The sequence below is a fragment of the Penicillium taxi genome, assembly GCF_028828555.1.
Source record: "Penicillium taxi strain IBT 34144 chromosome Unknown utg000006l_segment0_segment0, whole genome shotgun sequence".
NCBI lineage: Eukaryota > Fungi > Ascomycota > Eurotiomycetes > Eurotiales > Aspergillaceae > Penicillium > Penicillium taxi.
The window spans coordinates 2520936-2543720 of NW_026643208.1; the positions used below are offsets into that span (position 1 = coordinate 2520936).

General features: G+C 43.7%; 9 protein-coding genes across 9 annotated transcripts; 4 read left to right on the plus strand and 5 right to left on the minus strand.

The window, feature by feature from the left end:
• Nucleotides 1-647: 647 nt before the first annotated feature.
• On the plus strand, nt 648-4937 carry N7495_010033 (uncharacterized protein; the record flags this gene model as incomplete). Its single annotated transcript, XM_057212684.1, has 3 exons — nt 648-1050; nt 1116-3964; nt 4029-4937. 3 exons carry the CDS (start codon nt 648-650, stop codon nt 4935-4937), a joined length of 4161 nt encoding a protein of 1386 aa, XP_057059547.1.
• A 94-nt stretch (nt 4938-5031) lies between these two features.
• N7495_010034 (nonribosomal peptide synthase GliP2) lies at nt 5032-5235 on the minus strand (the record flags this gene model as incomplete). Its single annotated transcript, XM_057212685.1, has 1 exon — nt 5032-5235. One exon carries the CDS (start codon nt 5233-5235, stop codon nt 5032-5034), a length of 204 nt encoding a protein of 67 aa, XP_057059548.1.
• A 1295-nt stretch (nt 5236-6530) lies between these two features.
• N7495_010035 (uncharacterized protein) lies at nt 6531-6836 on the minus strand (the record flags this gene model as incomplete). Its single annotated transcript, XM_057212686.1, has 1 exon — nt 6531-6836. The coding sequence occupies one exon, from the start codon at nt 6834-6836 to the stop codon at nt 6531-6533; it is 306 nt and encodes a 101-aa protein (XP_057059549.1).
• A 254-nt stretch (nt 6837-7090) lies between these two features.
• Nucleotides 7091-7450, minus strand: N7495_010036 (uncharacterized protein; the record flags this gene model as incomplete). The annotated part of the gene is made up of 2 exons (XM_057212687.1): nt 7091-7307; nt 7347-7450. 2 exons carry the CDS (start codon nt 7448-7450, stop codon nt 7091-7093), a joined length of 321 nt encoding a protein of 106 aa, XP_057059550.1.
• Nucleotides 7451-16923: 9473 nt separating this feature from the next.
• N7495_010037 (Melibiase-domain-containing protein) lies at nt 16924-17256 on the minus strand (the record flags this gene model as incomplete). The annotated part of the gene is made up of 1 exon (XM_057212688.1): nt 16924-17256. One exon carries the CDS (start codon nt 17254-17256, stop codon nt 16924-16926), a length of 333 nt encoding a protein of 110 aa, XP_057059551.1.
• A 135-nt stretch (nt 17257-17391) lies between these two features.
• On the plus strand, nt 17392-17757 carry N7495_010038 (uncharacterized protein; the record flags this gene model as incomplete). Its single annotated transcript, XM_057212689.1, has 1 exon — nt 17392-17757. One exon carries the CDS (start codon nt 17392-17394, stop codon nt 17755-17757), a length of 366 nt encoding a protein of 121 aa, XP_057059552.1.
• Nucleotides 17758-18359: 602 nt separating this feature from the next.
• On the plus strand, nt 18360-20413 carry N7495_010039 (uncharacterized protein; the record flags this gene model as incomplete). Its single annotated transcript, XM_057212690.1, has 3 exons — nt 18360-18633; nt 18746-19027; nt 19452-20413. The coding sequence occupies 3 exons, from the start codon at nt 18360-18362 to the stop codon at nt 20411-20413; spliced, it is 1518 nt and encodes a 505-aa protein (XP_057059553.1).
• Nucleotides 20414-20422: 9 nt separating this feature from the next.
• On the plus strand, nt 20423-21334 carry N7495_010040 (uncharacterized protein; the record flags this gene model as incomplete). The annotated part of the gene is made up of 3 exons (XM_057212691.1): nt 20423-20465; nt 20493-21223; nt 21254-21334. The coding sequence occupies 3 exons, from the start codon at nt 20423-20425 to the stop codon at nt 21332-21334; spliced, it is 855 nt and encodes a 284-aa protein (XP_057059554.1).
• A 571-nt stretch (nt 21335-21905) lies between these two features.
• On the minus strand, nt 21906-22745 carry N7495_010041 (uncharacterized protein; the record flags this gene model as incomplete). Its single annotated transcript, XM_057212692.1, has 2 exons — nt 21906-22333; nt 22568-22745. The coding sequence occupies 2 exons, from the start codon at nt 22743-22745 to the stop codon at nt 21906-21908; spliced, it is 606 nt and encodes a 201-aa protein (XP_057059555.1).
• Between the last annotated feature and the right edge of the window lie 40 nt (nt 22746-22785).

Consider the following 22785-nt stretch of genomic DNA (forward strand, 5'->3'; position numbering starts at 1 on the left):
TGCATCTTTGGAAGCTACTGGACTTAGCATGATGGCAGGTTTCCAGAGAAAGAAGTTTGGTTGCTTCTTGAAAAGCAGATATGTCGAATAATATATACACATATCAATGCATCAGTATACCATGATACTTGTCAACTTCCTGCCTTCAGCTCTAGGCAACCGACATGCACATCAGATCCCATTTTAGTATTGGCCGTATCAATCATATCGTTCGAGACAGTCATGATATCAGAGTTTGTTATGAATGGGAGGCCTGAAAACGGTTCCTTGGAAAATTGGAACGTAGACATATCAACAAGCGGGCTCTAACCCCAGATTTTATGCCACAGACCTGACTTCCTATATGTCTGCACGACTCGGGTAAATATCTGCCCACCAACCAAGTCTGTGCAACCGTCAGACTAAGTGCAACTGTCAGACTAAGTCTGACTCTTGATCATTTGAGCTGCAAGGCCTTGGCACCCTTAGGGTCTTATGGATCCGTGGAGGAAAATAGTTCGGGTGCAAAACATGTGCTTTAATGTGCCAAATTAGTTTACCCCTGTTACCTTTCACCTCACCCCTCTTGAGACACATTTCCCCCTATATCTGCCTATTACCATCTTTTTATTTTACGCCTCTTCGTCTACCCCCAACGAAGTGAAAGTATGACAAGCACAACAAATGAAGATGGCTTACTGGATCCTCTAGAACAATGGGTGGCCCAGGAACAGCGGCAAAAAGAGCACTCCTCTCCCAACCGTCAGCCACGCGGAGTTTCATTCGCTGAGGTCGACGTGAATGGCTACATGGAAGTAAATTCATTCCAGCCTACATTCGCTAGCTACATCCAACTGATACCAACTATCGTCAAATCCATAGTAGGTATTCGGGGCCCGCGTCAAAAGGTGCGGATATTGAGAGACCTGGATGGCTTGGTCCGACCGGGTGAGATGCTCTTGGTACTTGGTCGGCCGGGGAGTGGCTGTACTACCTTTCTGAAGACTATGGCGGGATACGTTAATGGGGTGGAGGTGGTGGAAAAAGAGGCTGGTGGGATACAATATGATGGTGCGTACCTACCTATCTTTCCTTTCTTGCTCTGGATGAGATGACTAACTGACGTGATCTCGTAGGAACCCCATTTCGCGAGATGCACAAACGGTACTGGGGCGACACCATATATCTCGCAGAAAACGACATGCATTTACCGGAGCTGACGCTTCAGGAAACATTGGCCTTTGCAGCTGAAATGAGACCGCACACGCAATCAGTAGAGATCATCAGTTGCCAGACAGCCTCTATCTACGGACTCGAGCGAGTTTTGAACACTCAAGTCGGTAGTGACCTGGTACGCGGGCTCAGTGGCGGCGAAAAACGACGGACGAGTGTCGCCGAGGCTTTCCTCAGTGGGTGTCCCATTCAGTGTTTTGATAACAGCATCCGTGGGCTTGACAGTGCTACAGCGCTGAATATCGTGCGAATACTGCGCCGTGTGACGGATGCCTTGAGCTTGATCGTGATGACGACCATCTATCAGGCTCCTGAAGCCTTATATTGCCAATTTGACAAGGTGCTGCTGCTGTATCAAGGTCGCCAGGTTTATTTCGGCACTAGTTCAGGAGCAGCCGGCTATTTTGAGCGATTGGGCTTCATTCGACCAGAGGGGGCGACGACGGCTGACTTTTTGACCTCACTGACGCATCCAGCCAAGCGCCTGGTCCGGTCAGAAGCCGAAGGCTCAGCCCCTCGAACTCCTGATGAGTTCGCATTGACATGGCGACGAAGCCCAGAGTGCCTCGCTCTGAGGAAAGAGGTGGCTGAATACAATAACGGGCGGCGCCAAGAAACCTCGCCATCTTCTTCTTATCCAACAACCTTCATGCATCAGACTCATGCCTGTGTCACTCGAGCTTTCCTTCGGTCAAAACACAACATGGCAGGTCTCATTTCTGGAGCTGTGGGCAATACTATCCTCGCCATCATTCTGGGAACTCTATTCTATGATGTAGCGGAGAGCACGGGGAGCTTTGAGACACGCAGTATCTTGATCTTCTATACTACTATGATGAACTCCTGCCTGCCGGCGTTTGAGGTTAACGGCTTATGGGCGCAGCGGCCAATCGTGGAGAAGCAGAGCAGCTACGCCTTTTACCACCCAGTGGCCGAAGGGATCGCCTCCATGCTGTCCGACCTACCCGTCAAGGCCCTCACCTCGCTCTGCTTTAATGTGCCGATTTACTTCCTCACAAACCTACGCCGGACTACTTCGGCATTCTTTACCTTCTGGTTGTTTGGACTGGTAGTCATGGTGACCATGTCCATGATTTTCCGCTCAGTCGGGTCCATCTCGCGGACGTACGCACAGTCACTGGCTCCGGTATCCATAATGATCTTCAACTTCATCATATATGCCGGTTTTGTTATTACCCCAGCTGATCAAGTTCCATGGCTGAGTTGGATTCGGTATTTCAACCCAATCGCCTTCGCCAACGAAAGCCTCATGATCAATGAATTTCGCAACCGCAAATTCCCATGCTCGACATTCGTCCCGTCCGGACCCACATACTCAGAGAATAACCTGGATGGAAAAGTTTGTTCAGCTGTGGGAAGTGTAGCTGGGCAGTCTTGGGTAGATGGGAATCAGTACCTGAAGCTCAAATATGGGTATGGAATTGACCATATGTGGCGGAATCTCGGCATCCTGTTCGCTTTGATGGTCGGCTTCTGTGTCGTGCATCTCTTCGCAGCAGAATACATTCAGGCGCAGCGGTCCAAGGGGGATATTTTGATCTTCCGTCAGAAAGATTCTACTGTTCGTCCTCCCCTAGCAGACGAAGAGAGCGTCGAGATGGACTCGTTCCAGATTCACGAAGAGGTCGGCCCTGGTCCTTCATCTTCGGAGGAAAAGTTAGTGACTGCCAAAGGATTAGGCAAGCAGTCGTTGGCGTTCTGGTGGAGCAATGTCGGCTACGATATCAAGGTTGACAATCAGAAAGAGGTTTCCCACATTCTGGAGGGTGTTGATGGTTGGGTAAATCGTGGGACATTGACCGCCCTAATGGGGTCAACTGGGGCCGGAAAGACCACCCTGCTAGACGTCCTCGCGAATCGTAAATCTGTGGGGAACGTGCATGGGGAGTTCCGAATTGACGGTCGACCGCGCGACGGGTGCTTCCAGCGCAAGACAGGCTACGTCCAGCAGACCGATATCCATGTCCCCACGGCGACGGTGCGCGAGGCGTTAGAGTTCAGTGCTCTTCTCCGTCAACCAATGGATATAACAAGATCCCAGAAGTTGGCATACGTGGACACCGTGCTACAAATGCTAGATATGGAGTCGTACGCTCAGGCGATTGTGGGCGTCCCCGGCAAGGGCCTCAACATTGAACAACGCAAGCGTCTGACGATTGCGGTGGAGATGGTCGCTCGCCCGCAGCTGCTCTTTCTTGATGAACCCACCTCAGGGCTGGATAGTCAGACGGCTTGGTCGATCTGTAATCTACTCAGGAAGCTCTCAGATAATGGGCAGCCCATTCTGTGTACCATTCATCAGCCTTCCGCAGAGCTATTTCAAATGTTCGATCGGCTCCTCTTCCTGCAAGAGGGTAAAACATTGTATTTCGGCGATTTAGGCTGTTCCGCATCGACCTTGATTGATTACTTTACTTGCTCGGGAGCTCGCGTTCCCTATGAGGGCGAAAATCCCGCCGAGTGGCTGCTTGAAGTCACATCCTCCTCATCAACAAAACAAACGCACGACTGGGCGAGTGTCTGGAAGGCCAGCTCGAAGGCAGAGGCAGTCAAAAATGAGATTGCTTCGATGGGAGAAAGCGCACTTACGGTTTACCCCAATGTTGCGGAGGAATATGAATTCGCTGCCTCTTGTCAAACGCAATTATTGGAGGTCACTTACCGCATGTTCCAGGATTATTGGCGAGAACCGACTTACCTATATTCGAAATTGGTCCTTTGCATTGGCTCTGTGAGACTTTCTTTTTCACCTTTGACAAAAAGTATACATTGATCTAACATTGACAACTCACTAGGGACTCTTCAATGGTCTTTCTTTTTGGATGCTCGATCATAGCGTTCAAGGACTTACCAGCTCTATGTTCTCGTGTTTTCTTCTCACAATCATTTTTAACACCGTCAATCAGCAGATTATCCCTCGCTTCATCGACAACTACGAGATCTATGAGGCCCGCGAGCGACAATCCAAAACGTACAGCTGGCCTATCTTTGTCACGGCAAACATGATAGTCGAGCTCGTCTGGCAGTCCCTAACCTCGATTCCTGTCTTCGTAGCCTGGTATTACCCAACAGGGTTCTGGCGGAATGGACTAAATGAGAACAGCGACACCTTCGGTATGAACGAGCGGGCCATCCTCACTTTCATTCTCATCTGGCTGTTTTTTATTTTTGCTTCGACCCTCTCTCAAGCCATCGCTGCGGGAATGCATGACCCCCTCGTCGCGGTCAACATCGCCAACCTGCTGTTCACCCTCTGTCTCCTCTTCTGTGGTATTCTCGTCCAGCCTAACGCGATTCCCCGCTTCTGGACTTTTATGTACCGTGTAAATCCGGTGACTTATCTCATGGGTGGGATGATCAAAGCGGCATTGGCGAATGCGCCGCTGCATTGTGCCGCTATCGATCTCCTGCGAATCCCCCTGCCGGCACAAAATGGGTCTGAATCGTGCGGGACTTACCTTGCGGCGTATATTCGCACGGCGGGAGGCAAGGTCCTGAATTCTGACACTTTTTCAGGGACGGGTAAAGACTGTATTTTCTGTGCGGTGACAGATACCAATGTCACGCTACGGGAGATGGGGATGGATGTTCAGACGCGATGGCGGGACCTGGGGATCCTAGCGGCATACGTGGGGGTGAATATCACTGCGACTTTCTTCTTCTACTGGCTGATCAGAGGGCGAAAGAAGATTGCTGAGAGGTAAAGGAAGTGGAATTGAAAAAGTATCGCAAGATCTTCACAGCGATCCCCAAGAGTTAGAATGCTCAGAAATGTACTCATATGGCCGCAAGTATCCGCTATGTATCTGTTTCGGAGGCTTCAACAACAATAACATCTTTACCTTCATCTTTTAAATTTCTCTGTGATGCAGACGAGGTGACCTTGTTATTTGTTGTGGGAAGAAGAGTTGCAAGCGCATTGGTGCGATTCAGGGCCACGTACAGTAGAACTTGCAATTCCAGGCTCCTGGCTAAGCTCTTGACATCAATCATCTCAGTCATCATAAATGCAATCAAGTTTCCATCTAACACAATGAGCGTAACGCTTCTAGCAGCAGAGGCTAATTTAGAGATTGTGTTTTGGATCTCCACAAGATAAATTCGGAACACGCGGAACTTGATTTATTGTCTTCGCGTCTGATATAATTGATGTTCGCAATCTTCAGCATCCTCCTGATATCGTTTGTCTAAAACATGACTTGGCCATAGTCGATCGGGTCTTCTAAAAAGCGTTTGGCCGTTTCCTGCTCGTTATCAAGTGTAAAGGTTGATTCTAAGTAAACCAAGAGAGGAATTATATAATAGGCCCTAGGCAGAGAAGATGTGGAGAAGTGTGGCTAAAGACGGATCAGCAGTATATCGAAGTCATATAGCGATTAATCCTTCAAGGGCCGCCTGAAGATGTAGTAACTAGAATATACGTAGGTACTCTATACCCGCGGAGATCACCTCGTGTTCTGAACAAGGGGATAGGAATAGAAATATCTTGATGCGCGATCCATCGGCAGGCTGACAGCATATGGATATGGTAGGGTTCCACTATTTGGTGGCTATGATGCCTGTTGATCTGTTGACCGACACTCTCTCCCGCTGATCTCTATCATTATTCGAGAACCCGAGATGTTGTCTTAATGAGATCTCGCATCATTCCAGAGGAAATCTTATTCTCCAATACTTGTTCCTCTGTACGCCGTTACAGTAAGGTTCCAATGCATCCTAAGGATAACTGTTGCGATAGCAGTCTGAGAAACAAGGCTCTCAACGCATGAGAGCCATAGCTTAGAGCCACAACTCGGACAACTCGGAGGACTAGGCTGTACTATCGGAACAAAAAGTATCCCTGTACGGGCTGCATCGCTTTGCAAACGGCGATGCCGTCTCTTCTGTCTTAGACAGTAGAGGAGTTTCGTCTTATAAATAGCTAGTGCATAACATGAATGAAAAACAGACTTTGCAGCTATCCCATATTGACTATTCGTAGGAATCAGTGTTATCGACGAGTGGTGAGTAGAGGTTAGTAAGGCTCTTCATACTTCGTACTTTACCATACCTTACAATTTTTTTGTTCGCTTTTACTGCAGTAAACGTTGGAAACGAAACTCCCGCTTCAACTTTCTTTTACTACAGTAAATATTAATATCACAATCTTTAACCCATATTTCTCGTTCGCGCAGGATCTCTCTCAAGGTCTCATTCCGGTCGACTTGTGCGAAAGCTTCAATACTGATCTTCTGAGTTTGATTCTGAGGATCAGGTGAGTAGCCAAATCGATCTAGATGGCATCCATCTTGCTCGATTCATGGTCTAACAACATGACAGTGTGTGAGGAAGCTACGGTGTATCTGGCCATTTCGAGTAAGAGTCGTGAAACCACCAAGCGTCCCAGTGCTGCCATCATAACGAACACCGATTGAATCACCCATTTGTCGCGTGTCTTTAAATTGGTTAGAAGAGAATTTTCCAAGCCCTAGAAGCTTCATTTTACACGGAGCGAATTCAATATCGACACGTCCTTCATCAACAGCCCTAAGCTTATATATAAGAGCGCAACGTAGGGCGGACCAGTCTTCCACTGACCATTGCTTAACGAATATCACAAGCATCGGGCGGCCGCCGGTGTCTGGTCGTAGAACGAAAAGGGGAACAATGAATTGCCAAGAGTTTGGGGTCCTACTTTTGACTAGCCGGTATATTTCCTCTTTCTTTCGTTCGTACTCTTTAACAAGCTTATCATCTTAAGGCAGACAGGACATAGTTGGTGGCACTGAAAGGTCATCGTTGACCACCTCAATATCCAAGTTAATGTGATGGCGACGGAGAACTTGCTGGATCGCGTCTTTTATCGGCCCATAGCGGATCACAGCAGAGGTCGCACAGTCTTCATACGAACTTGTAGTAGATTGAAATCCTCATATCCCTCTTTTGATGCTTTACCAACCCTGGAAAATGGAGTGAGTCCAAAATTTCGCATCGCAGAACAGATCTCATCACGAAATGGCGTTGTGGGATCCTTCTCTGGGGAAAATTGCGTAATAAGGAAAGGACCGGGCGGCAATGCCATGTCGGTGGTGGATCTGTGAGAATCGATTACATGAAGTTATCTTTCAATAGACATATTTCCCTCTGCATCATCGGATTCTCGTAGAAAGCGACGTCTTTGACCCGGTGAGTCTGGAGGACTCATCAGCTGCTGAGGCGATGGGGGCCGACGGGACATTGTAATAGAGATATGGTTTAAGCAAAATGGAAGGATTTGTGGAAAATTAATGAGAAGAAGATAGATGCTTTGTTTAAGAATGGAGGATGTGAAGTGGTACGGAATGGAAAGGTCTATGAGTGAAATGAACTTAGTAAAGGTAAAGTGTGAAGTAAAAGTAACAAGTCGAGGGCAATACCGAGACAATATACTATTCCCAGATTTAGTATTGCGCCTAATCAAGTCTAGTAGCTTAACTTAATCTGTAAAGTTTAAATTCTATGATTCTGGTTAGCCAAACAATTATCCACCACTATTCTCGCATATAAGTTTCTACATTTAAGTTCCCCATCTCGGGGAAATGAGACCATTTTGGCTGCTATCCATCATTTTATTCAGTATCTCTACAAATCTGTCTATACCTAGAAATTCCAGAACAAAAACGTTATCTAGGTACCTTGTAGGTCCTCCATCATTCTTCTGGCCAAATTCTACAAACTCGAAATCTGGCATCATCATGGCTTGGGCTTTCCCTCACTGACTTTTTCTATCTGAGGAAATATCCAGCCCCAATTTCCGAGTATATTACAAAAGTCAAGTGATCACCGTGATGACGGGAGAACATCCTCTTACTAACTCTCTCCGTAGCCACGAAAAGTTAGTCTTTATGTAGACTTACATGGGAGACCCTACGGGTCCGTACAATATTAATTCTGGTTCAAATCAGGTAGGAACAACACTACTACATTTCCAGTAAGCTCCAGGAATCTTCTTGCATTTCATTCTCTTACCTTCATTATCTTCAACATATTAACGATCTCAGCCAAGAATGACACCTTCGATGGCTCAGTCTTTCTCATACTTGAGTTCACCGGGGTCCATTGTCCAGCCAGGTGGATGATAAAAGCTTTATCATTACTTATCAAAAGAGTAGTGTAGTAATCATCCGGAGATATACTAGCCGGATGGTTGGAAGTGGTCATGACTAGTTATGTAGACTAAGGAGTCAGAACTGTGCTCTTGGGAATATTTAATAGATGTTTATTGGTGACCTCACGCGGCTAAGTGGAGAAAGAAGAGTGTAGTTTGGCCATAACGGGTCACCTGTCGCTGCGATCGTAGAACGTAGCGTCAGATGGGGGCCGTTCGCGCTCCGTGGTAAGGAGGCAATGTGTCTGTATTATAGTAGATTCTATATATAGAGGGGAGGCGGGAGGGACAAAAACGAGACTTGACTGTGCAAGAGATGACGAACTACCTGTATAGACAAGCAAATGACTCTCGTGAGGCAAGAACTGACTCTCGTGAGGCAGTCGTAGAGGGGGAGGTCCTCAGTAATATCGGTGTAGACATCACGTGAGGCTGCAGGGAGTATACAGGCGGCGGGGTGGCAGGGTCGACCCCGCCACCCTACCACCCGACGAACTTTTCGTCTTATCGGCCAATAAAAACTCTGTATTTCATTTTTTGTGGGTAATATGATACATCATAATAAGTTTGTCGGGGAGCTAAAAAAAAAAGGTCGTCGGGTAGTGGTAAATAGCCATCTTATGTGGTAATATGCAAGATTTGACTTACGGTGCTTCAACCCTACCACCCCGCCACCTAGCTTCAATTTTCGATAATTTACCAGGAATTTGTAAAATGTTTCTTCCTTCATTCAACAATAAAACAGTCAACTCAATTCAGATTTTGATAATATAGATATAATTATTAAAGGAATTCCTAAGATTAATACTTTGGAACTGGTTTTAGGAACTTATTATCATTTTTTGAAGTTTTCATCTAAAATTATAAAATTTCATAACAATATATCTATATCTGTATATATATCTGTAGACTGTATCTATTTACATCTCAGTCCTTGCAAATCGATTCCTATCTTTTACCATCTTTTACTGATCCTTACCATTATTTACTAGATTTTATGATTTCTTGAAACATATCAACGATTATCTTTCCAAATTAAATGTAATATCTTTATAAATCTTAATTTTAAGGATATCTGTATAAAAATAAACATCTTAAATAGTCTTTTCTTAAATCACTTGATATCAAAAACCTTAAAATTAAAATATTAAGCACTAAGCACTAATCACTAAGCACCATTACACTACTATTTATCATTCTCCTGCTTCCTCGGATCCTAGATCATCCTCATCATCCTCAATAATTTCAGCAGCTTCTTTAGCAGCCTTTTCAGCAGCCTTTTTCTTTACCTCTTCAGCAGCTATTTTCTTCGCCCCTTCTTTATCCGTTTTTTCAAGTTCTGCTTGTGCACGAGCAATCGCCTTCTCTCTTTCTTTCTTCTTAGCTTCTCTTTTCCTATCCTCTTCCATATCCACTCTAATAGATGCTTCATCTATCAACTCATCAAGTCTATCTTCAAGTTCTGGTATATGAAGTTCAGGTCGCTTCAGAAAATCCCAAATCCCCCCAGAACTTTTACCATCTTTCGTCCGCGACTCTAACCAACGAACAAAGCTATCACACTCAGCTTCTGAAGGGAGCTCAATGTCAGCTTTCTCTTTACCTTTTCTTTCCTTCGTGACAGAACTTGAAGATATGCTCTTAGATTTAGGATTCTTAGCATCAGCTAGTTCCTTTTCTCTCTTCTTCTTTTGAGCTTGAATCTTAGCCATTTGTTCTTCAAATTCTTTTTGTTCTTTTTCTTCTTGTTCTTTTGCATTCTGAAGTCGATCTTCTCGTTCTTGTCGCTTCCGTCTTTTATTTCTGTCTTGCTGTCGCCGGTCTCTTGCTGATTCAGATGGACTATCATCGTCGGAATCGGTGTCATCTTTATAGAATCTTGATTTTCTTTTTCGTTTTTTCGTTTTTGCAAGTTGTAAGACATTTTCTTCCTCCTCGTCACTTTCTTGGCCTACACCAGCAGTTTCTTCATCTTCGACCTTTTTATGGCTGCGTTCTTTTCTAGAAAATTGATATATATATTAGTAAGTAATGGTAAAAGATGGTAAGGAGTGGTAAGGGATGGTAAGGGATGGTAAAGGGCTTCGATAATCAATTCTCACCTTCTTGCAGTTTTCCGACCGTCTAGGACATGAAGTCCCTTCCATTTACCTCCATGGTTTGGTTTCTAATAGATATTAGATTGAGTTATGTTAGTAATATCAAATTTAACTCACAATATGTGACATTTTAATATGTTTTCGGATTGGTGCTGCTACACACCCAGTACTTATTGGTGTATAAGAGCAATAAGGACATCGTTGAACACAACCATGAATCTCGATTATTGCGTTTTGACAAGGCCATCTTTGTGCTGGATGTTCTGGACATTTACAAACTTTAACAGGGTTCCTAAAATAAGAGATAGATTAGTACTATTCTATCTTGATAGTCAGGAATCAATATTGAGACTTATACTTACACAAAGCTTCCTGGTATCCCATCTATCCTACTATACCACCAATGACCACTAGGGGTATCTGTGGGAATATCGTCAGGATCATTTGGGTTAACTATTATGTTGGCCATAATAAGCTTGATAGAGAATAAAAAATATCGAAAAAGATAATGAGGACTTAGGGGAAACTTCATAGATTAAGTAGCTCAAAATGACCTTATTGTCGAAAAAGTAATTTCTAGAATAATTGAATATTTTCTAGGAAAATCTTTAGATCAATAAATCGGTTAAAGACCTATCTAGGTAGAATCAAAGACAAACATCAGATCATATGATTAAAATTTCTTTTCTTTATTAGAGCCCAAAGAAAATAGGATTTTTAGGATAATACAAAAACAAATACAAAGAACAACAACTTCAAGTCTCTTTTTCATTTTCCAGCAGTTTTCAGGTTTCATTCAGGTTCCTCAGAGATCTGGTGGAAGTAATTCGCTTTTTCAAAGGCCTCTTTATTATCTCCCTCAATATACCGAAAATAGGATTTTGAAACAGTGTTAGAAACAGTGTAGAGTCCAGCAAACCGTTTATCAACCTAAATTTATTAATCTTAATCAATATAAATAATTAAGTAATAAGATATTATATGACTTACAGTATGGATATTTTCAATATGCTTTCGAATTGTAGAAGCCTGGTATTTTCTTATCTGTCCAGTCTTTTTGTTAATACCTTCTGGTGAGTAACAACAATATGGGCAATTAGTTGCGCAACTTGGAATCGCCTAAAGAAATTAGTAATAGTATTAAGAAAAGGAAGTTGAGCTCACAATAGGACCAGTAAAATTCCAGATATTATATCGAGTATCATGTGTATGCTCCTGACACTTGCAGACTTTAAAGGACCTGATTCTTGACTGGTTTTCTTGAATCAATTCTGGATATAATTCCTTTTGTCCTCTAACTCTTTCCTCTTGTGAGATTTCACCACGTTCTTTTGCGACCAAAGAAATAGTATTGCTTGGTGGGCCAAGATCTGGGAGACCAATAATTGGTTTAAATCGGGGTTGTGATTCTTTGAGAGGCCATGATCTAGCTTGGGGTGCTTTAGTTTGGTTGGTCGGCTGCTGGAGTGCTTTTGTCTGATCGGTCGGCTGCTGGATCACTTCATCCTGATCGGTTGGTTGCTGGATCACTTTAGCCTGATCGGTCAGCTGCTGGGGTACCTCGGTCTGGTCGGTCGGCTGCCGGAGTACTTCAGTCTGGTCGGTTGGTTGCTGGATTACTTCAGCCTGATCAGTGAGCTGTTGGGATATCTCAGTCCCATCGGTCGGTTGAAGTGATGATTTCAGAGGAGTTTTTGTTGTTTTTGTTCGTTTTGGTGGAGGTTTTGTTATTCTCGTTCGTTTTGGGGGGAGGTTTTGTTGTTTTCGTTTGTTTTTGAAGAGGCTTTACTACTTTAGTTTTTTTTATAGTAGGTCTTGTTGCTTTAGTTTGTTGAAGAGGAGGTTTAATTGATTTCGTTCGTCTTGGGGTAGATATAGTCGTTTTCGATATACCCCTTGTCTGAAGTCGTGGTTGTTTCTGCGGTTTTATAGGAGGGGCTTCATCATCAGGATGATTGGCGTTAGTCCTGGATCTCGTAGAATATGGCATGATGAGAGAATCCAATGATATGGTAAAAGATAGAAATAATTAAGGGGGAAAGTCAGATAAAACCAGAATTGCGAGGAAATAAATTTTCTTAAAAAGAAATGTGATTGATCATATCTTACCAACTCTTACTGATTTCGACTAATTTCGACCAATTTCGACTGATTCTGACTGACTTTAATTGATAAATATTGATCCTAACTATCCTTCTCCTTTACTGCTTCACCCATCATCTCTTCAAACTTGTCAATACGAGCATTATTGCGTTCGACGGTATGCTCCAATTTCTGTAGAACATTCATCATTTGTGGTATTCTGTTCACGAATTGTACTAGTAAATCTTGATGAGATGTTCCAGCTAATTCAGTTGTAGGTTCATGATGAAGAGGTGGTTGTTGTAATATAGCTGATGATAATGGAGGTGATGAAGTGAGATCGATATGATCTAAATTGAGCTGCCGGATAGGTGTTGGTGTCTCTAGGAAAGATCCAGGGCGCTTTCTGTGGAAATGACTACCAAAAGTCCGAGATCTTTGTGTTGGATTGACTCCATAACGACTTTTTCGGGCAATATCATCAAGTGGGCGTGTATCTCGAGCTTGCGATTCCTTGAGAGCTGGGAGTAGTTGCAATTGGATACCTCCACGATTGCTACCAGCATGACTACTCTCGACCAGATTGGTGTGCTTAACAAATGCACGGAAATGCTCTTTTTTCATCTTAGTCATTGACTCATTCAGTCCAGAGATTAACCAACGACAAGAAATCTTCTTAACCCAGTCACGAACACGTTTCGACTGTGAAGACTTAAGGGTAGTAATAAGACTTTCACAAGCGCTCCTAGGTGTTATATTCTCGAGCCGTTGCATCATAGGGTACTCAATCTCATTTTGATATCTTGCAAGGTTCCGATGGTAATGAACCTTACAATATATAAACATATGTTGAATATGTTCTTGCCAAGTGTAACTGCCATCAACTGAATGCAGATATTGACCAAACCCACTAGATTGTTTCCCACACATATCAACCATCACAGCGATGATGCCTTTCCGATGAATATGGAACCAATCAATCTTTTTACCGTTAATCGTCTCAAGTATGTTAAACAGACTTTGAAAAAGAAATTGGTAGGATTCGGTTGAGTCACTACTAACAAGGACTCTTGCCAGGTAGACAGTTTGCTCTAAGTCAGGATCTTTTGTGACGAATACAACTTCGTTCAAGATCCCTGCAACTCTTTTAAAAGTCATATCGACCTGAAAGTATTCAATGGTTGTCCAAAAGCGAGCTTGGGCATCGGTAAGACACACAATCCGGAGATTTATACCATCATTATACATCTCGCGAATATAGAGGTCTTCCTTAGGTCCTGATTGCTGCTTACAATGCTCAAGTAAAGCACCTAATAGTAATTAGTATAAAATAACTAAATACAATACGGATCGGTAAGGATCGGTAAGGATTGGTTAAATCAAGATTAGACTATAGGATAAATAATATATAACATACCTATCCAGTTTTGTCCAAGCGGACAGGAAATCACTCTTTGCTTCTTAATCCAAGAAGCAATAAGATCTCTATTACCAAGAGATGGGTGAAGTTCAGGGAGTGATGCAACACCTTGTGCTTGCAAAAACTCAGTCACAACAGAACTGCGGATGAATCGACTATATGATAATGAATGATGATCGGTCCTTTGAATCAGTTGAGTCATATCCTTTATGATGTTGGACGGCGTCTTGCTCATTGGTGGAGGTGGATGTGTATGGGTGCCCCAAGATGCCAAGATTATAAATGGGCAGTTCTTAGTCTCCTTTGGAATCACTGAGATAAAGATAGTATTACATGGGACATAATGGAGATTCATGTCCACATGGTACTGGCACTTTGAAGTCCTTGATTTTGCTGGTACCATCGTTGCGCACGCGAGAGAGTTCACGGTAATATCGCGGCTAGCATGGCCTTCCACAAGTTCTCTGAGATAGACTAAATCATAGCCTTCGAGAACCGGAAACCTATGGAAGTAGTGCTTACCAGATTCATCTTCTGGCTTCCATGCACTACACCCAAGATAATACTGATTTGTTTCAAACGCACTTGAGGAGAACCTCTTCAAAATCATTCGGGAATAATCTCCATGTGTTTTCCCACATTTTCGATCCCATTGTTGACGGCATTTATGATAAAATGCGTAAGTACGTGCGTTCGCTCGGTCATCTCCAAACTTGGTCTGAAAGTAGTTATTGACTTCGATTTTTCTATTTTCAAGATGATCCCAAAGATCAGCAGTGACTTCAGAATGACCAAATTCAGAGGTGAAATCATTTGCGAGTTTCGGACAAGATTTGATACCAGAGCATGACTTCTTAGTAAAGGTGCAAGTGACATTCCCAAGTAGTGGTGATTTCTTATCCCCATGCCAGCGCTTATGCTGGTTTTCACGACCTCCAGCTCCATACTGCATATCTTTGATCATATCTGAAGGATCTAGACCAGTAATCGGCATAAGATATGCAAATCCGTCTGGATGCGTCTGAGGGTACTCAGGTAGACATGCGGCGTATTGTAGGAATCTGACTTTATTATATCCACCAGATATTGGAACAGAGGAAAGTTGGAAGCCGTGAGGGTTCTCCTGAGTAAGAGTAGGTAGGTCGGTAGGGGATTGAGAGAAGGTTTCTAGGCTTTCCCTTTCGTCATTAAGATTCAAGAAATGATCAGGATCATAGAGTTCATCAAATGGAATTGATCGATTTTTCTTCCAAGATAAAATCATAGCAGAAGCCATAATTATAAAGATTCTTAAGAAAGTGAAGGCAAACAGAAATGAAAAAAAAGAGAAATCTGTACAAATAGAAGGGAATTTGTGGGTTCATAAATTGAATTATGAGAGATCATATTCTTAGAAATTAAACGATATATATAGAGAAGTATAAATAGACAAAAAAAGCAAATACCTAAATCTTCAGTCTAGTAAATAATGGTAAGGATCAGTAAAAGATGGTAAAAGATAGGAATCGATTTGCAAGGACTGAGATGTAAATAGATACAGTCTACAGATATATATACAGATATAGATATATTGTTATGAAATTTTATAATTTTAGATGAAAACTTCAAAAAATGATAATAAGTTCCTAAAACCAGTTCCAAAGTATTATTCTTAGGAATTCCTTTAATAATTATATCTATATTATCAAAATCTGAATTGAGTTGACTGTTTTATTGTTGAATGAAGGAAGAAACATTTTACAAATTCCTGGTAAATTATCGAAAATTGAAGCTAGGTGGCGGGGTGGTAGGGTTGAAGCACCGTAAGTCAAATCTTGCATATTACCACATAAGATGGCTATTTACCACTACCCGACGACCTTTTTTTTTTAGCTCCCCGACAAACTTATTATGATGTATCATATTACCCACAAAAAATGAAATACAGAGTTTTTATTGGCCGATAAGACGAAAAGTTCGTCGGGTGGTAGGGTGGCGGGGTCGACCCTGCCACCCCGCCGCCTGTATACTCGGCTGCAGGCACTGTGAGGCAACCCCAATAAAACTACTCTCTTTATCGAAGAAGGCTTTGATTGAAAGTGGAGAAGCAACCCCAGCTTCAAAACATTCTCTACAGAGCTGTCTTAATAATTTATTTATGAAAATCCTTTTGGATAATTCAAATCAGATTGTCATAACTTCATTGGTCGGATGGTGTAGCTAGTTTTCACGTATCCGGACGGCGAATTATGCTATTGGGTTTAGCGTGTCTTTTGCCCTGTTTGGCTCTATAAAAGTCCCCATTCCCCCTCTCGAAAGTTTTTTGCTTTCCCCTGCTGAAATTTTTTCTTCTCTGTTGTGTCTCACTTTGAGGCATTTTTGCTATTGAATCATGCCGCCGAACTAATCATTGCCTTATTGCGGATCCCGAAGCCAGACCTAAGTCCGGATCGCTTAGCTCAACTCCTATAATACTGTCGATACCACTAGACCAAAGTGGGGCACAGGACCAATGGTTCCGGTGCTGTTGGTTCGACATGAAGTGAATCTAGCGAGTTTTGTCTATTTAATTACAGCGAGGATAAGATTGAATAACACACCTCTTACAACTTCGCATCGACGCACCTAGATCTATTCCATCAAGAATACTAGTTGCATATGCACCGTAAGAACCTCACCGTTCCGACAGGAGATAAGAGACTCGCCAGGGTCCAATAACCAGGATGGCTGACTGGGATTGACTCCAATGAGAGCACGTGTAAAGCCCTGAGAACCTTTCTCAACATCGATAGCGAAGGATCCCGAATAGACCAGTGAGAAACCCCAGGTGTCACCAGTGGATTCTGTACTGGTGGGGTCCACAATAGCAAGGAATGGATTATGAAGGTGAGAAGCATAGCCAGTAGTGCTCCCAAAGCTGTCGCCATTATTACACCCCGTCAGCATGTTTTCAACAACCTCATAACTGGAGAGATAACTTACCCCTAGGTGCCATATTCGACCTTTCTTCGCTCACGCTGCGTTTCCCTTGCCCAGTCTCCCCGAAGGCTGATCATGTCCAAGTCCTCATATGGGAAGTCCACACTCATACTGACTAGCGATTCGACCGTGATATTGCCCTTGCTATGGTTAGTGATGTTTGCACTGCGCACAATTTTTTTGTGCTTGGGGAAGACCGAATACGATAGATCCGCCGCAACGGAGCTGTGGTTATCATAAAGATGCACAATCAAGATTGAGACTTCATCTTCTGTACCGAAAGTTGCTGGCAAGCCCGGCAGAAGTGCATCCAAAGGTCCGGATCCCCACCTGAGCATGCGCAAGTCAGGAGTTTTCAGAAGCATTAATTCACGCAGGTATTATTCTGCTCTTCTATGGCCTTGCTCGCATCCCATGTCCAAGAGAATAGATTCATTGTGGAATATTTGAAATTTCTCTTTCGATCATAGAAAATGGTCCTTGTGAGGATATCGACTACATTAGTAGCAGCACTAATGCTGCAGGCCCAATATGCTAGTGCTTGGGGAAATGCAGATACGCTCTACATCAACATATCTGATAGTCTGGCTGGTATCTCAGCCTCCGAAGCATGTGTCGATGCCATGGCCACCAACGTGTCCTGCTATGCGGGCTTGAGTCAGGTAGTCATCAACACGATGGCATGGTCAGCCAGTGCACTTTCCGATATTTGCACTACTGATTGCTCCTCCTTCCTGTCCAGCTATGTCTCCTCTGTGAACGAAGCTTGCGGTGCAAGCACCAAGTACAACATCTCTGGCACCTCACAAACTGCGGCTGATAGAGGAAGAGAAATTTAATGGCATTGCAACGCCACCTGCTTAACTGATACCTCCTCGGGCACCTATTATAATAATCTCTTTCAGAATGCTATTTCCAACGGTACTAAGAGCATTCATTGCAGCTCGTGCTATTTGAACTACATGTTAATGATAATGAGCTCTGAATAAGGTCAGGATACTTTTGCTCAGTCCTTCTGCTCTGGAACGCCAAGTATCATCTTGCTCAACCAGCGGATATCCCATGACTTATGGGTTTTGGGTAAAATTTTGGACCCATACCCAACCCAATGAACATGTCTAATAACAAAATGTGGCGTTTTTATTAGCTGATAAGACGAAAAACTTATTGGGTCGGAAGGAAGGTAATTATTATCTGTAACAATCCTTTTCAGTAATAATAACTACATGTTATCAATTTATGTCCGGGAAAATGGGACTTTCGGCCCCAAGTTCGATTCCTACTTAAAGGATTTGATCCATGATATCCCGTAAAGATCCATGAGAGACAATATTTAATCTTAAAGGGCAAGGCCATTTACTTGGCTAGAAAACTAAACCTTCTTTCTCTTAAATTTTGAAAGACTACATCTTGGGGGAAAAAGTCTTCAGTGGTATATATCATGCTGCTCTGGTTCTTCCTCTCGCTCCTCATGGTGGTCTCCACCTTAGCTGCTCCTAAAAATCCTATCAAGAGATCTTCTGTACTCGACAAGATGATACTGGATGGATTCAGCGATGAGCAAAAGACACAGGTTGAAGATGCCTTCCGCGACATGATGACATTGGCGAATGCGGTGATAGAAGGAGCTAGGGAGACTGAAACAACCAAAAAAGCTGCTTTCAAATCTATCTATTTGAAATACTTTCCTGAATCAGAATATGAAGTAGTCATAAGTAAGTGATATCCCTTTCAAGTTAAAAACCTTTGACATTTACACTGAACGCAAAGTTATTTTTGAATTCAAAATTGGCTGACCTAGTTGAACTAACTTGATTATATAACTAGCCATCTTTAACAAGATCACTGGTGGTGCAGAAACTCAATATACTGGAAATACTATATTGGAAAATGTCGAAATCAACTCCGAGTCAGCTTCTAATTACGGTTTTATCTGCAAAGATGCAAAGCCGCCGGAAGGATCTATGGCTACTTTAGAAGCATTCATGGCTGATTTCTTGGACGGCTCTGGTTCTCAGATTGTGATCTGCTCAGGGGCTTTCAGATTTGGCGGTATTGGTAAAGGCTATAATAAGGATACGAAAGCTGTCACATGCGATGAGTTCAAAGGTAACTTGGAAGACGCCTTCCCGCTTGGAGCAGTACTTCTGCATGAATTCATGCATTGGGAAAATCTGGTGTCTCCTCCATTGAAACATAAGGCTATAGACCTCAAATATGGGCTGTGGTCTTGCCAGCACGCGCTCGATAAGGCTCAAGCTATCTATAATGCTGATAGCTATACTTGGTTTGCGAGTGAGGTCTTTTGGAGTAAAAAATGTGAGAGGACCTACACAGAGGTGAATCGCTCTGACCTAGAGAGTAACGCGGACCTTGAGTCCGGTCAATGTACCTAAGTGTCGGAACATGGATATTGCAATCGTGCAATACCATAAACCCAGAACGGAACAAACAGACCCCCGAGTCACAGGGGAACAACTATATTAGGAGCTTAAGTAGCTATATGAACCGACTTTCACATGGAAAAATCTAGACTACCATGTTCCATTCCACGGCGAAAAGAAGCAGCTCTTGAATCAAGTCTTTGGTAATGTAAAGCCAGGCAGCTTGGTCGCCTTGATGGGAGCATCTGGAGCTGGAAAAACAACTCTCTTGGACGTTCTGGCTCAACGAAAAGATTCAGGAGAAATCCATGGATCAATTCTCATCGACGGTAAGCCTCAGGGAGTGAGCTTCCAGCGAACCACCGGTTACTGCGAGCAGCAAGATGTTCACGAGAGTACCGCCACGGTACAAGAGGCACTCATCTTCTCTGCAGTTCTCCGTCAACCGTCCACAGTCCCATATGAAGAAAAGATTGCCTACGTTGATCACATCATCGATCTACTAGAGCTCACCAACATAAAGGATGCTCTTATCGGAAATCCTGGAGCCGGTCTTAGCATTGAGCAGCGAAAGCGTGTCACCCTCGGCGTTGAGCTCGTCGCCAAACCAACTTTACTGTTCTTGGACGAGCCTACGTCTGGACTTGATGGTCAAAGTGCCTTCAATATTGTGCGCTTTTTGCGAAAACTGGTCGATGGTGGACAAGCTGTTTTGTGTACAATTCATCAACCCTCTGCAGTCCTTTTCGACGCCTTTGATGGTCTGCTTCTTCTTGCTAAGGGGGGAAGAATGACATACTTTGGAGAAACTGGAAAAGAGTCCACTAAGATTCTGGACTACTTCTCTCGAAATGGTACCCCCTGTCCGGCAGATGCAAACCCAGCCGAACATATCATTGATGTCATTCAAGGAAGTACTGGTAACACAGATTGGGTTGATGTTTGGAGCAAGTCTGAAGAGCGAAAACTCGCACTAACGGAGCTTCAGGCTCTAGATGAAGCCGGCAGAGCTGACCAGAGCTATGTCGTGGATACCTCAGACTTTGCAACTTCACACTGGTTTCAATTCAAGATGGTTACAAAACGCCTCTCGGTCCAAATCTGGCGATAACCAGACTATATGTGGAACAAGATCATTCTTCACATTTTCGCAGCTCTTTTAAGTGGTTTTACCTTCTGAAAAATCGGAGACGGTTCATTCGCACTCCAGCTTCGCCTGTTTGTCATTTTCAACTTCATCTTTGTCGCGCCTGGATGTATCAATCAAATGCAGCCTTTCTTCCTGCACAACCGTGATATTTTTGAAACTCGCGAGAAAAAGTCTAAGACGTATCACTGGGTCGCTTTCATCGGTGCTCAAGTTGTTTCAGAGATCCCATACCTGATCATCTGTGGAACTCTCTACTTCCTTTGCTTCTACTTCACGGCAGGATTCCCAGTCACACCCAATGTCGCTGGCCATTTCTATTTCCAGATGATTCTCTTTGAGTCCCTTTATACATCCATTGGACAGGCCATTGCGGCATACGCTCCAAATGAGTACTTTGCGGCAGTGATGAATCCAGTCTTGATCGGAGCAGGTCTGATCGCATTTGCCGGTGTTGTTGTTTCATACGACCAGATACAGCCATTCTGGCGCTACTGGATATACTCCCTTGACCCATTTAACTATCTGGTTGGTGGTCTTCTTGGTGAAGTTCTATGGGATGTCCAGGTCAAGTGTGAGCCATCTGAAAACTTCAAATTCAGCGCTCCCTCTGGCCAGACATGCGGACAGTACATGGCCGATTTCCTTTCCACTCAGTCAGGATACTTCCTGGATTCAAACGCCACGGATACCTGTTCTTTCTGTCAATACTCAACAGGAGCAGACTATGCAAAGACTTACAGCCTGAAGGAGAAGTACTACTCGTGGAGAGATGTGAGTTTCCATTTCATGATTTCTTGTTAGGCATCGTTTACTAATTCCCATATCAAACTGGAATCACTGCTCTGTTCTGTATCTCATCATACGCCTTGGTCTTCCTCATGATGAAGCTTCGGAGTAAGAAGACCAAGAGTGCTCGCTCCGAATAATTTCAGGCACACGGCCCTTTAAATGGACTGTGAACTACTCCTATCACTCATATCATTCTGTTTTCAATGCTCATACATCTAATGCACTACATAGCTTATTGTTCAGATATATTTTTAACTTACCGTTCACAATGCTTGATGAACCCCTTTGCTGTTTTTGATTAATCTGTTTGCCCTTAATTATTGAGATGGGATAATGTATAGATAGTTTCGGTCGAGCTAGTATACTTTGAATTTTCTTCTGATTTTCCTCTTGGCGTGTACTCCTTCGTTAAGATAACAGATAACAATATTCTCCTCGCTATATGATATGATAAAAAGAAGATCAAATGAGACGGAAGAGTATTATTTAGGTTGGTTAAATGGGACTCAACGCTAAACTGCATTAGGCCATCACATGATAGCCAGATGTACCCTGTTTTTTAAATGGTAATCCTGCGTTCCAATTTCTTAGTAATCCCCGCAGTGATGAGAACACACCCGCCCCACTGAATTAAATCTCCATTTTGAAGCTATTTACATGCCTTTTAATGGTCTGTTTCAGTGGTTTCACCCTGAGTTGTCTCATCCGTTCTTCTCCTCTTTGGCCTAGGCGCCCGGCCTGATCTTCTTGGCCCTTCATCCTCCGAAGCTTCCCACCCTGCCCCCCCTGCCGCCGATGCCTGCGATGCCCCCCCTTCCCCCCCTGCCTGAGATGCCTGCGAGGCCGCCCGTGATACTTCAAATTCCTGGTTCTCAGCTAGTATCTGCTGCTCGGTGATCTCAAATTGAGATGGTGAGCGCTGGGTTGAGCGCTGAGAGATAGCCTGCCGCGCCGATGAGGCCGGAGGACGGCCCCGGGTAATGGCCTTAGGGGGGTTCTGCACCTGAGATGCCGGAATGGGCGGAGAGAATGGTTGAATAGATGGTTGAATAGATGGTGCCTCTGGAAGATGCCAATGGGGGTGGAAATCAGCTACTGAGAGGCCTGGACCCCTCTTAGCGAGCAGTATCGTGTGAATACAAGGGAGTCCTGTTGTGTGAATGGCTAACCCACTACATTCCTACGAATGCGGAGTTCTCTAGGATCTCTCTCGGATAAAAACTTATTATATATGGTGGCAGCCATATATATCGCTTTTTCCGAGATCTTTTGCTCAACAGGTCGGAGGAATTCATGAAAGATGCCTTGTTTTCGCGTATACCCTACCTCGGGCGCATCGTAGTTGGATACGATTAAGCTGGGAGCTTCGCTTTGAGACTGCGAAGCCTTGGGGCTGGGCATGTATGTTGATAGCCTCAATAGCCTGCTCAACTGAGCGGTAAAAAGGCTCGCCGTATTCAGAGATAGGCGGTAGGAGGGGGAGGGCATTGAATATGATGGACATAATGAATATAGAGGGCAGATATGGGGAATTGGTGGTGGAA